The 14,375-nt window shown below is 39.0% G+C and overlaps 1 protein-coding gene across 2 annotated transcripts in view; it reads left to right on the plus strand.

The window, feature by feature from the left end:
• Positions 1-14,375, plus strand: part of LOC124805181 (myosin heavy chain, clone 203-like) — a 259,196-nt gene that overhangs the window by 34,015 nt on the left and 210,806 nt on the right. Inside the window, exon 2 of one of the 2 annotated variants that reach the window (XM_047265671.1) lies at positions 12,971-13,370. The exons of the other annotated variant lie outside the window; for it this stretch is intronic. Coding sequence (XP_047121627.1) covers positions 12,991-13,370 — 380 coding nt within the window. The 5' untranslated portion in view covers positions 12,971-12,990. The remainder of the gene's footprint in view (positions 1-12,970; positions 13,371-14,375) is intronic. 2 annotated transcript variants of the gene reach the window in all.

Genomic DNA, 14,375 nt, shown 5'->3' on the forward strand with positions numbered 1-14,375 from the left:
CCTGCACATAACTCTTAACAGGGTGACAGAGGTATTGCGAAAGACAAAGATGAAATAACATCACCAAGAAATGGAAATTACAATTTAAAAAGTTAAGGACTTTCAAGTATTACCTGTTCTTAAACTCTTAATCTACAGTTGAGGCATTTCGCAGCATTTTTTTCGTTATGCATGTGACATTTAAAAGTTAAACTTACCATTGCTCCTGCTGTTTAATAGTTGTCATATACCTTTCAATTTACAAAAGTTAATGACAACTAGTACAGTTAGAATAATCACTAATTTCCAGTTAGAACCTTATTTTTGTATATAAAATAGTTTACATTTGGGAGGCATGTCACCGAGAAAAGACATGGGAAAAGATCACTTTGGTAATTTTAGAAAATCTTCAGAAGTTTTGTTAGACAAGTATGAAACAAGTTAAGAGGTTAAGAGTATAGTGCAAATTTCTCAGGATGGAAATGTGTACCATTCTGAATATAAAAGAGTTAAACCTTACCACAACAGTTTTCAACAGCTGATACCATATAATTTGCTGACGATACCAGTTTCATTATAAAAGGGAAGAATGATTATGAGATGCAGCAAAAAATTGACAAAACAGCAGAAGTGGCAGAAAAATGGTTTAAAGATAACTGTCTAGTTGTCAATGACAAGAAAACTGTATGGATGAACTTCAACCATATAAGGAACAAAAATAGGACCAATGTAAAATTCACATTATCGAATAGCCAAATTCAGAAAAAGAATCACATAAAATTTTTAGGATTATCTAAGACGGGAAAAACATGTAGAAATGCTTAGCAAAAAATTAAGCAAGTACTGTTACATATTAAAGAGTGCTTAAAGATTGCTGCAATACCGAAACAGTGTTAAGTGCTTATTACGCATACATACGTAGTCTACTGAAGTATGGTATAGTGTTCTGGAGAAATTCTTCTTTTGCAAAGCAGTCTTTTAAGCTCCAAAAGAAAGCTGTAAGATTAATAAGTGATGTTGCTTACAGAACACCATGTATAGGTAACTTTAAGGAATTAAAAATAATGACCTTGCCATCTATATTTATATTTGAAAGCATCTGCTTCATTAAAAACCATCAAGTTTCAGCTTTGAATAGTGAGATCCACAATTATCAGACAAGGAATTGGGATGACTATAATAGGAATGCGCACAGAAAATCAATATATCGGGACAGTGCTGTTTACAAACCAAAAATTCTGTACATTGCATTGCCAGATAGCATCAAAAAAATACCAAACATTAATACATTCAAAAAAGGACTAAAAAATCTACTAATAAACAACAGCTTCTACAGAATTAATGAATACCTGGAATTTTGCTCAGATCTGTAGGTCTGCTTCATAACTCTCTAAACAAAAATTCATAATTGTCAAACCATTCCTAGATAAAACCAAACTTCTTTCATCCATGCATGTATTTAATTATGCACCTCGCTTTTGTGCTGTATGTTACTATGCCTAGTTTACTGAAGTACTGGTATTTAATAGTTTTAGGAAAATCAACCAAGGGGGTTTTGCTAGCTTTTATTCTATCTGTATTTACATATATAATTTTATAATCTAATTAAGCAGAATAATGTTTTCATTATAAAGATGTGTTGATACCGATGATAAGATTTTGTACATGATGTAAATATGTAATATTTTATACTGTTGTACTTTTACAAGTCCAATATAATGATGTAATAATACGGGTACTAAATAAATAAATAAAATAAATAAATAAATAAATACCAACTACTTAACACACAGCAAAAATTAGTTAGTATGTCTTGCCAGACGTTGGTTCTGGAAAATTTTATTGGTAGCCGGAACCTTTCATTATGATTCCATGGTAACGAGACTTTATTTCTATATTTCTACTACTTGTTATGTATCATTATAGATGCTAGTGCCTATTTGGCATAAGACTGTTAGGCATATGACTTTTGCCCATAACAAATTTAATGGCCGTAGAACTTAAAAATGATTGAAATGTACCACAAGGACACCTTGATACAAGAGAAAAGGCTTACTTATTCTATGAATTGATTAGTAAACCCCACAATGATACCCACACTTCACAAAAAGGTGTTGGAATGAGGTCCACAATTACTTTGCAAGGCTACATTTATAAACAGACATTAAATTTTAAGGTAATAGTATACTTAAGACTATATTCATGAACGGGTGTTAAGTATGAAACAAGCCAGCAGTATAATTATACCAACTATGTAACACATTGTACGTCTTGAAAACCCAACAGCAAAATTTAGTTCGTCCCTCTTGCCATTCATTGGTTCTGGTAAAACATACACTGTCAGTAACATCAGTCAGAACATATTCATTCTTGTCATCTGGCCACATAAAGATGAGATTGTCAGTTTCTAGAAAATTAGTCTTCTCATCATGTAGTCCTATACTACAATCAGAACTGATAATTGCTATTATCGTGGACATAGAAATAGAGCCTTAATCACATCACTGATATAATGTACAATGATATCAGATCTCTTCTTCCGTAATGTTTCAGCAACAACTATGTTTTTTGGTGGTGATGGTTCGCAATAAATTTTCTGTAGTGCCATTGTTGTTTACTGGGTGACTGGCAGTGCTTCCTCAGCTCTGAAGACTGTTTTCCCCAATGCTTGAGGAGAAATTTTATGAAAATTTGTGTCTTGTTGCTGCATTTTAAGTTTTTCTTGCTCTCACTGACAGTGTTTCTGTTCTGCAACCCTGTTGCATTGCTCTTCATTTTCTGCTGAAGTTGGATTACTTTCTTATTTTGGTGGTATTCTCTGAATATATCTTACTGTTTCACTTTTCATTGTTTTTCTCCAGTTTAGCCAGCTAACTTTCCCAGGTGTACGAGACATGGCCACTAGATTTAGCCAGTATTTTGGAGTAAGAGTACTTCTCACATGCCTAATAAAATGATACAGAATGCTGCATGTCATATTTCAGAAATTGACTTTATTCAATGAGAATTGATTGTTCAAGAAGACTCACTTGGTGATGAAATTAGAGCATAGAAGTTCTCAAGGCAGAAGGAACTGCTTCACAGCTTCAGCACAGAAGTAGTTGTATAGATTGCTAGGTGTGTGACCAGAACCATATGTCCAAATACATTGTTGACAGCCATTTCAGTAATTTGGACTGTATTGCCAATATGATTCACAGATGCAACTATCAGTGGTACTAGTTTTGGAAAATACATTCTTCTTGCTCTGGGAAGAAAAAGAAATTGATGTCACATATTTTGAACAGGAATTTTAAAATTGTCATATTTACTGTTACACCAGTACATGAATTTCTGATGGTTAACTTTGTTATATTTGGAAAATACATACACTGACAGGAAAAAGATTGCAATACTAAAAAATAATTTTATTTATTTATTTGTCCATATAAATCTCTTTTTAAGTACATATATTGTACGCAGGATATTGGACAGAAAACCTTTTTAGCTATTGGATTTTCAAATGTCAAACATAAATTTTATAAATTTTTATGACTAATTGGATCTATACAGTTAATAATTACAAATTTTTGAAATACTGTATATTTATAACTTATTTCTACAATTAAAGATACAAATTACATTTTTTCTGGCATAAGATTCTGTGAGATTGAATAGTAGCAGTTTTTCAGAAGGTAGGATGTCACAGACTTTTTAAAGCTTTGTAGTTCAGTAAGAGATTTTATATGTCTTGGTAATCTGTTGTAAAGTTTTGTTCCTGCATGATGTACACCTTTTTGGCATAATGTGGTGTTACAATGATTGACATGTATGTCACTGTCTGACCTGGTACTGTAATCATGGACACTTTTGTTTTGAGGAAAAAGGTTTTCTTTTCTCAGTATGCTTTTTTTGACATGTGTGACTACTTCCAGTATATAAATGCAGGGAAGGGGTAGGATCGTTAGAGAAACGTTTGCATGATTTTCTGCTGCTCACTAGCTTCATTATTCTTATAATTGCCTTTTGTTTCCTGAAAACTGTTATGGCCTGATGTACATTTCCCCAGAAAATGATACCGTACTTCAGTATTGAATGTACACGAGCGAAGTATACAGCCCTAACTGTTTCTGCACTAGTACTGTTGCAGAGAATTCTTACCACATAGCTCATTTTTGCTAGTTTTGAATTTACGGCTGTGAAATGAGTGCTCCATTTAAGATTTTTCTGGATATGAATCCCAAAAAATTTAGTTTCATTGACAGAACTAATGTTTTGGTTATCTATACATATTACAGGTTGTGCCGGATTTTTATTTTGATCAGTGTGGAAATTCATGAGTACCGTTTTTTGGGGATTAACTATTAGCCTGTTTCTGGTAAACCATTCAGACACTAGTGTAGAGTAATGAAATTTGGAAATACATTTGTGTAGGTATCATATTTAAGCGATTAACATTGCAAGATTACAGCTTACTGTAACTGTGAGCTAAGCCAATGCAAAAATGAAACACTGGTACATTAATAATAATTGGTGTAATCACCAGAATGTTGAATGCAGGCATGCAAACATGCATGCATTGTGTTGTACAGGTGCTGAATGTCATTGTGTGGGATGGAGTTTCATGCTTGCTGCCCTTGATCTGTTAGTACATGGACACCAAATGCTGTTTGTGGATGATGCTGGGGCTGTTGTCCAATGACGTCTAATATGTGCTTGATTGGAGACAGATCTGGTGACTAAGCAGACCAAGGCAACATGTTGACACTCTGTAGAACGATGGTGGTAAGTGAATGAGCATTATCCTCTTGCAAACACACCTGGAATGCTGTTCATGAATGGCAGCACAACAGTTGAATCACCGTATAGATGTACAAATTTGAAATCAGGGTGCTTGGGGTAACCACGATACTGCTCCTGCTATCATAGGAAAACGCACCCCAAATCATAACTGCAGGTGTAGGTCCATGTGTAGGCACACAGACAGATTGGTTGCAGGCCCTCAATGGTCCTCCTCCTAACCGACACACAGCCATCACAGGCACTGAACAGAGCCAGCTTGCATCAGTAAACACAACAGATCTGCACCCTGCCGTCCAGTGAGCTCTCGCTTAACATCACAGAATTCTCAAATGGCAGTGGTTTGGGGTCAGTGGAATGCACATTAAGGATGTCTAGCTCTGAGCTGTCCATGATGTAACAGTTTACTGTGTCACAGTGGTGGCAACTGCTGCTCAAATTATTGCTGCAGATGCTGTTTGATGCGCTGAAGCCATATGCTGAACATGACGGTCTTCGTTCTTGGTAGTACCACTTGACCACCTGGAGCCCTGTCTTCTTGTGACTGTACATTCTCGTGATCACTGCTTCCAGCAATCACATATAGTGATTACATTACTGTCAAGTCTTTCTACAGTATTGCAAAGGAACATCCAGATTTTTTGTAGCCCTAATGCACAGCCTCGTCTTTGTCATTTTAAAGGCATTCTTGACTAACAACAACTCAGCACATATAGTCTCTAAGATAGCTAATGCACACAATGGTTACATCATTTATTTAACGCAAACCTGATTTGCATCCTCATAATAACACTACCAGCATCACTCGTATGTGACTGGTGTGAAATCTGAATGAACATTATCTTTCAGATGCAGAAACATGCCTACCAACTTTCGTTTACTTCGCACAACTTCTTCTTGATGTTGCAATGTTTTCTCTCTGTATATAGCTACTTTTCATTTCATATACCACTTTCATTAGTCCCTTGAAAACTGAAAGACATATTCCTTATCCAAAATATTGTGAAATGTCCTAGTCCAAGAATGTTGCAAGAAGACTCACGCTGTGTTGTATATGTTACCTTGGATTTGATACATAGCTTTTTATCTGTATAACAACAGTATGGAAAGGATAGATTGCTATTTATCACGTAGCTTGGGTCCCAGCACATGGAGACAGTGGCTCTCTGTGTGTGTGTGTGTGTGTGTGTGTGTGTGTGTGTGTGTGTGTGGTTACTATTTTGGGAGAAGGACATTGTCAGAAAGCTTAAATATTGTAGCAGAGTTTTCCACTGTGCATCTCTGTGACTCAGTACCACCTCTGTCTGGTGAGTAGCAGTTGGTATGTTCCATATGTTTGTTATTTCAGCCTGGACTTCCATTGTTTGTTTTATTCTGTGTAGTTATTTTAATTTTCAGTACAACTAGTACATGTCAATGAGCATGGAAAAGTTTCCTTGCAGAACATTGATCATTATGGTGATTATGGAAGGCATCAGTTTGGGTAACTATTATAAACACGGCAAATATCTGGGCCCAATTCCCTGCACTGAATATAGTTCAGGGTAAACATTCTCTATTCTAAAGTGAAAGATTTGTTCTGAAAAGAACCCTAGTCTGTGAATGTTACTCTCTCCCACATTTTTTATGTTGGGTATACCAGTATTCATGTAACAAGTTATAATGGAGAATCTGCATGGTGTTTGGTAAAGAGGATACGAGGAGCTGGTTAGTGAGGCATCATCAGATGATTCCATTGGTAAGAATGTGGCCACCCTATGGCATTCAATTTTTGTTTAGTATGGGATTTGGCCGTAGTCTGACACAACGTTTCTATATCTTGCACACTCCGTTGGAGAGCAAAAAATTTATGCATTATATGATGGAGTAAAAAAATTCTGATTTCTTATTAAAATGTGCTTTTCTTCATTATATGATTGATGCCAAAAGAGTATTTATTTTCAAAACGAGTTTTCACTCCGGAGCAGAGTGTGAGCTGATTTGAAACTTCTGGCAGATCAGAACTGTTTGCCAGACTGAGACTCGAACATTGGAGTTTTGCCTTTTGTTGGCAATTGCTCACACTGAGCTATCCAGGCACAGCTCACAACCCACCATCACGTCTTTACTTCTGTCTTCAGATAGAGCATAGGGGATTGTTTCCAGAATCATGTTTTCATTCTACAGTGGAGTGTGTGCTGATTTGAAACAGGAGAACTTCTGTAAAGTTAGGAAGTGAAGCTGTGAGGGTCAGTCATGAGTTGTGTTTGGATAGCTCAGTTGATAGGGTACATGCCCATAAAAGACAAGGTTCTCTGGTTCGAGTCATTGTCTGGCATACAGTTTTAATCTGACAGGAAGTGTATTTATCATGTTTGTCCTCTACCTAGGTACGTATTCTGACAATAGCCAACTACTGTGTTCGTTAAGTTATTGTATTTCATTCACTCATTGACAGAAAATGAAGCACCCAAAAAACATGGTTGGATATCAGTGTAACTTTGTAAATGAATGCATCATCGGCAGGTACCTAAAAGAAGCAGTCCCCTGACAGGTATAACGGTCAACAGGGTGCATTAGTGTTATTCATATTTAGTGTTCCTCATATTTAGTGTTGTAGCTAGGACTGGTAGGGCATACAAGGGGCATGTATGGAATTGTGTGTTGAGTGATCGCTGTGAAGAACATGGAAATGCCTCAGACTCATGTGAGTCAGCATTATCGGCGCCTGAAAGAGTTTCATCACTGTGGTTTCCCATTTGGCTGGCTGGTCAAATCATGTGGTATTCAGATTTTTGGGGCATTCAGATGTGACAATGGCCCAGTGTTGGACTGCATGTGAATTTGAGGACAGGCATTGATTGATTGATTGATTGATTGATTTTAACAGGGAAGCTTAGGTCTGACCCGCCACTGCCTGTGCGGTATCACTCCCTGAATATCTAGTAAAGCCAACCAGTGCCCTTAATAGTGCAAGGAGTCCCTCTACCAGTTTTTTGTTAGACACAATTTCTTCAGGTCTAGTTGTCCCGAAGATTCTGTTTCTTTTGGTCTCCAATGCCATGCATTCGAAGATTAGGTGTGATGCAGTTTCTTCACCCTCATCACAGATATTACATTTAGGGTCCTCTTCCGTTATACCCATTGTGTGTGGGTGTTTTTTGAAATTCCGATGGCCGGTCATCAGTCCAGTCATGAGTTTGGTCTCTTTCCTGTTCAATCCCAGGATTACAGAGCTTCTTTTAAAACATGGATTGGGCATCATTACCTTACCTTGTTTTTGTTTATGGACCTTGGTCCAATATCCTGCATGCTGTTTCCTAAGCCAGTTCCGTAGTTCTAATTTGATCATAGCCTTGGTGATTGTCAGGACAGGTTCCGGTCCAATAAATGAAGTTGTTGCCCCCACCCAGCCAATCTATCGGCTTGTTCATTGCCACAGATCCATGAGTGGCCAGGGACCCGTACTAGGTTCGCCCTATTGCTTCCCCCTAGCTCCACCAGAGCCCTGTGGCAATCTGCAACAATCTTAGATCTTGTTGCAGGAGCTGCCAATGATTTCAGGGCTGCCTGGCTGTCTGAATAGATGTAGATGCTACGGTCATTGTAGCACCTATACATATTCTCCTCCACACATGTCCTGATTGCTGTAATTTCAGCCTGGAATACAGAGGCTAATTTCCCTAGAGAGATGATGTTCTCCAGTCTTGGCTGAACCCCGTACACCCCTGCCCCAACGCCTTGGTCTGTTTTCGACCCATCGGTGAACTAAACGATGTCCTCCGTACAGTGTTGAACTGTTTTTTCCCACTGCTCCTTCCTGTTATTATGTTGTAAGGCTTGTCGAAGGGAGTTATTATATAGTCAACAGGCATTTCCCCAGCCATTCCTATATTTACCTCACTCACTATGTTAGTGTATGATTCTGGATATCCGAATGAGACCCAGTTTTTGCCAGTTTTGAGTCTGTGTGCCCCAGCTGCTGCCTCCATCTTGACCCAAAGGTGAAGTGGAGGCATATCTAGCATGGCTTCCATTCCAGCAGTTGGTGTGCTGCTAATTCCACCCATTATGGCTAAGCAGGCCAATCCCTGCACCTTAGCAAGCTCCTTAGCAACAACCCGCTGTTCTGGAAGATGCAGAGGGCTATTTCTTGTAAGTGAAGTGCTTTTTCCACCTTCCCAATGAGTTGGTGGAGAGCTGTCTCACATGATTTACCTGGTTGGTATGCGTGTTGGTTCGGGTGTAGAGGGACCCTACTTAGCCTCCTCTCCCCAACATATACATTAACCATTTTTCCAATGTTTTGAGAATGAAGGAGAACAGACTGATTCGTCTCATATCCTTGACCTTGGTATGATCAGTTCTCCCTGGCTTTGGAATGAAGACAACCTTCACTGCCCTCCAAGCATTGGGAATGATTCCTACTGCTAGGCTAACCCTGAATAGCTTACATAGGACTCATAAGAGCTTTCCTCGTGCCTGTTGCAGGAGAGCTGGAAAAATTACATCTGGGCCAGGTGACTTGAATGGTTGGAATGTTCCTAACGCCCACTGGATTTTGTTGAAATTCACACACTCCTTGGCCGATTCCCAGTTCTCTCTTTGAGTACCTGAGAACCGTTGTCTCTCTGGGGTCACATACTGGCCTGTGTTGTCCGGCAGAGCATATTGAGAAAAGTGAGTTTGGAGGAGCAATTCCAGTGTCTCATGTGCTGTCTTTGTATATTCCCCATCCTCCTTCCTCAACATACCTTGTGGATTGGTTGGTACTCTAGTGAGAATCTTGTGAAGTGTGGCTTGTCCAGCCGTGCCCTCCACTTCCTCCTTTGCTTGTCTTATTGCAAGATTGTAATTGACAAGGGCCTCACGATATTTAGCCCATTGTCCTTTATGTCTCGCAATATTAAACAGTCTCCATACCTGTTTTCTTTGCGTTTCCAGTTTGTTATTCCACCAAGGAACACTCCTATTTGTGCAATTCCTGGTGATTGTGCAGTTGTCCTGATATGAGGTCACTATGGCAGAGGTAACAGCCTCTGCTACTTCCTCAAATTCTACTGGATTCCTCATTGAGGTTTTAACTTCCGGTAAGCCTAAGTCAAGGTCCCTCCTATATGTCTCCCAGTCTGTTTTCTGGTATTCCTATAGGTCATGGTCTGTCTGATTCCCATTTCAACCTTGAATTTGATGTACATGTGATCCGATGAGGATGGCTCCAACACCACATGCCATTGTTTGACATAGCTACCCATCATCATGGAACCAAAGGTTATGTCAATTACTTCTTCCCTTCTGCTATTCCTGAATGTAGGTTCATTGCCCCTATTCAGGACCTCTAAGTTGTTAGCTAAAAGAAATTCAAGAAGGTACTCACCTCTACTGTTGGTGCCCTTCCTGCCCCTCACTAGGCTGTGGGCATTGGCATTGCATCCCACCAGCAGTCGATCACCGTGCCGATGGCAAGTCTCTACCAGTCTCCTCACCTCCAAGGGAGGAGGAGAGCTGTCTTCATAAGGAAGGTATGCTGAGGCCAAAATAATTTCCCTCGTGATACCTTCCTCATATTACTACATTTTAATGGTCACTAAGTCCGTAGAGCAGAAATCCATAATTGGCATGAAAGAAATGCCATTTCTTACATAGATGTATGTTTTGGAGTTTCTCAGATTTCTAGCATAGATCTCCACTGCCACCGAGGCCCGATACACCTCCTTTGTATAAACAGGGTTCCTGTCTCAGGGCCTCATCCGCTTCCTGTCTCCCCAGGCAGCGGCTCAGGGCAGCAGAGGCCCCTTTACTGTGCTGCAGATTAATCTGCAGCACCTCCAGACTCCGTCTTGCTGCCATCTTTGAGGTCTTTGAGAACCCTGATGGTGACCTGCGAGAACCCTAAAAGCAGTTTCAGGTCATGCTCCCGCATCGCCTTCGGGGACTTCTCCTCGACCTCCACCACCAGGGTTCGTTCTTCCGGAGCAACCTTCTGGTTAATTACTCTCCACTCTTCTGTCGAGACCTTTGGGTTCTGGGCCCCTATTTTCCTGAACAGAGTCTTGGGAGAGACTTACTTAAGGATCTTAGGTAGCCACAATGATATCTTTGCGGTCTTAACAAGCAGCTTCGCATCTTCCCACGGGGATATCATGGGCACCTTGTCCTTAAGCCATTCTATCATGTGCACCCCGTCACAGACAAAAATGAGTGCACCATGATCTAGATAGACCCTCCTGAAGTTGGGAACTGGGCCAGCATCCCCCCCCCCCCCCCCCCTCCCAGTCTTTTCAAAGAGGGCCATCTGTACCAGTTCCTCCTGCTGCGAGGTGATGGCCACCAGTGGATAACCTTCCTGGATAACTGCCATCCTAAGTGACCACCACAAAGAAGGATATATGCAGTGTGCACCAAACATGTCAGAATCCCTTCACATATGAGCCTGCCATCTGAGAACAAGTAATGGACCCCCTACAACATTCTGTGTCATTCTGCACAATTGGTCAGTGACAAGCAGTAGCCGGACTAGAGAAAGGAGTGATGCCGTGATGTGGAAGTATGGACTGTTGATGAATGGCCTCACGTTATGTTCAGCAACTGAATCTCAGTTCTGCCTTATGCTAGACGACAATCATTGGCTAGTATGGTGGTCACCATGGGAGATTTTCCATTCTTCCAATGTTTTGGAGGTGCACATCAGTTTTACTTTTTTCATGGTGTGGGGAGCCAGTGGGTATGTACTCAGATCAAAACTGGTACTGGTTAAGGGAGCTTTGACAACACATTGGTATGTCACAGACATGATGCATCCTTAAGTGTTAGCTCTCATGTTATAGTATCATGGTGTCAGTTTACAACAGGACAATGTTCATTCACACATGCACATGTGTTTACAAACTATCTGTGTGATGTCACCAATAGAACATGTGGGACCAGATTGTATGTCAATACCAAATATCCTGGGTATCAAGGACTAGTTACAACAGTTGTGGGCCAACTTGTCTCAGGGGAGAATTGATGGCCTTACGACATCTTCCGATTCGAATCAGTGTGTAGGTCCAGGTCAGAAGGGGTGAAATGCCAAACTGATAACTGAGCTCATACTGCAAAGTCATTTGTAAATTTGATCACAGCAATAACATCACATACCCTCTCAGCCCGTGAAGTTTTGTTTTCTCCTCCCAGGTACTTAACTTTTTTTGACAGGCATTATAGGCCCATGTAGAAACACACCATGCAGTCAATACTAGGGACCTGTGTACTTTTCCACAGACATTATTTTTAATTATGTGGTTTAAAAATAAGTGAAATGTATAGTCACAGAATTAATTAAATTACGGATGCATAACAGAGTTTTATGTATATAATTACATATTTTATTTGTATGTTTGGTACCTTAAAGTTAGTTATGTTACTAATAATCACTTGATACATTTTTTGTTACCTACACTTTTAGGGGACCTGGAGAACTTATTACCTCAATGGATTAAGTGTTTACAACATTTCAGAAATGTCTTCATTTTGTCATATAGTGATGCAAATCCTTATAAAAAGTTATCACACTTCCTGTGTAGGCACAGTTGTTACTTGCTTTCTTTTTGTAGCAGTCTGCATGGAAAGAAATAGTACTTTAATAGTATTATTATTATTGTTCTTGTGGTCTTCACTCCGAAGACTGGTTTGTTGTAGCTCCCCACACTAACTACTGCATCTACATCCATTTCAATCTGCATACCGTGTTTATCCCTCGGTCTCCCTCTACAATTTTTACCACTCCCTCCCTCCACAATTCCCTCCACTACCGGATTGCTACATAGTATATTTTACCGAAATTGCCTGTGAAGGCTGCTTCAGCCTTTTAACATATAGCTTGACGTTCTACTGCCCTGAAAGCTCTCCTTTCAAAAGCGGCTTGTGGAAGATCAGGTAAATGAATAAATGAATTTCAGTTCAGTCAGAGGCAGCCTGTATTATTTCGTTTATTAAGATACAGTGTTACATAGTAAAAGATACACTAAAAATTAAATGTACATGAAAATAAACAAAAAAACTTTGTTATGAAATTGTGCCCTTGTATCTCTGCAAATATGAATGCTGTAAGTAGTGTGGATCAGTGTAATCTGTTTTTTATGTTTTACTTGCTTGACTGAGTTGGTGTAAGCAAACAAACATATGAACATATGACATTTTCATGAAAACTGAGTTTCTGACTTAATAATTTTCTCATTTATTACTTCTGCAGAGACATTGTAGTGTTAAAAAATGCAGCAAGCAATACAACAAACACGTATCAACCAGTTAAGTAGAATCCAAGTGCAACAACAGAGGCACTCAAGGACTATCAAAAAGCAGACACTTTCTGAAAGTAATATACCCTCTAGTACATCAAAGCAGCAAGGATCCATGTCAGTATCACAGGGAATGAATGATTTCCAAGCAAAATTGAAGGCCGAGTCAGCTAGAGTTATAGAATGGCAAACCCAGAAGGATTCACAGTGCAAAGAAATGGAAAAAAGGGTACAACAACTAGAGGAAATCGTTGAAAGACAGAGGAAAAATCTATTAGAGCAACAAAAGAACTGTGAACAAGTGTCTCAGCAGTGTGCTAATGAAATAAAACAGCAAGAAGAATTAGAAACAAAGTAAGAGATTTTAATTTAAATTTTGCATCCACACATAATAGCATTTTTAGTTAAGTCAATCAATAGAGACCACTAGTGTAGTAATATTATTTCTTTCAAAAAAAAGTTATCTTGTGAAAGACACCCATTTCAGTTTCCATTGATATGTTGTTTTTACTTCTTTAAAACTGTATTACATTGGTAACGATTTTTTTCACATATCAAAAGTTGAAAGTGTGTAGGAGAGCTATATACTCTTCTGTGCTATAGTGTGACATATGTAATGGGCTACATGATTTAAATACATGAGTAGACTTGCACAGGCTGTGATTTTTATCACAGGGAGAAAGATAAAAGTGATACATTGGGTAAGAAGGAGGAAGTTAATCTGTAATTAAGAGGCTAATACTAATTCAGTCTCAAATCTTGCCATAACATGAAAGTGTGTGTTTGGGTGTCTGTGTAATTGTGTTTGTGAATATGTGTGATATTGCAAGAAAAAGAGCTAGTGCTTGAATTCTGTTTTCTATTATGTGTTTCTGTGCTGTACACATCATCCTGATGTACGTGAATGGTTTCTTTTCCCTTATTTTATGTGTTACTGTGCAGTATTTGTACACATAAATGTGTCATGCATTTACAGAATTAAGCTTCTATGTCACATCTTTTTCACCTCCCATCCCTATTGGCAATAGAAACCTTTGGAGCCATGAGCACAACAACTCACAAAAATCTCATCATAATCAGATGAATGGTATTGGAAATATAAAAGGTGAATGAACAAACGGTATTCAAATTTCCTGGCAAATTAAAACTGTATGCCAGGCTGATACTCACACTCAGGAACTGTGCCTTCATGGGTAAACACTTTACCATCAAAGCTGCCTAATCACAACCTGTCCTGAGTTTGATTCTCGGTCCAGTACAAGGCTTTAATCTGCCAGCAAGTTTAATATCTGCACACATTCAGCTACAGAGTAAACATTTCATTCTGCAAAAAATATTCATTTTTATAGGTCAGGTAAC

This window comes from Schistocerca piceifrons, chromosome 7 (genome assembly GCF_021461385.2).
Source record: "Schistocerca piceifrons isolate TAMUIC-IGC-003096 chromosome 7, iqSchPice1.1, whole genome shotgun sequence".
Taxonomy (NCBI): domain Eukaryota; kingdom Metazoa; phylum Arthropoda; class Insecta; order Orthoptera; family Acrididae; genus Schistocerca; species Schistocerca piceifrons.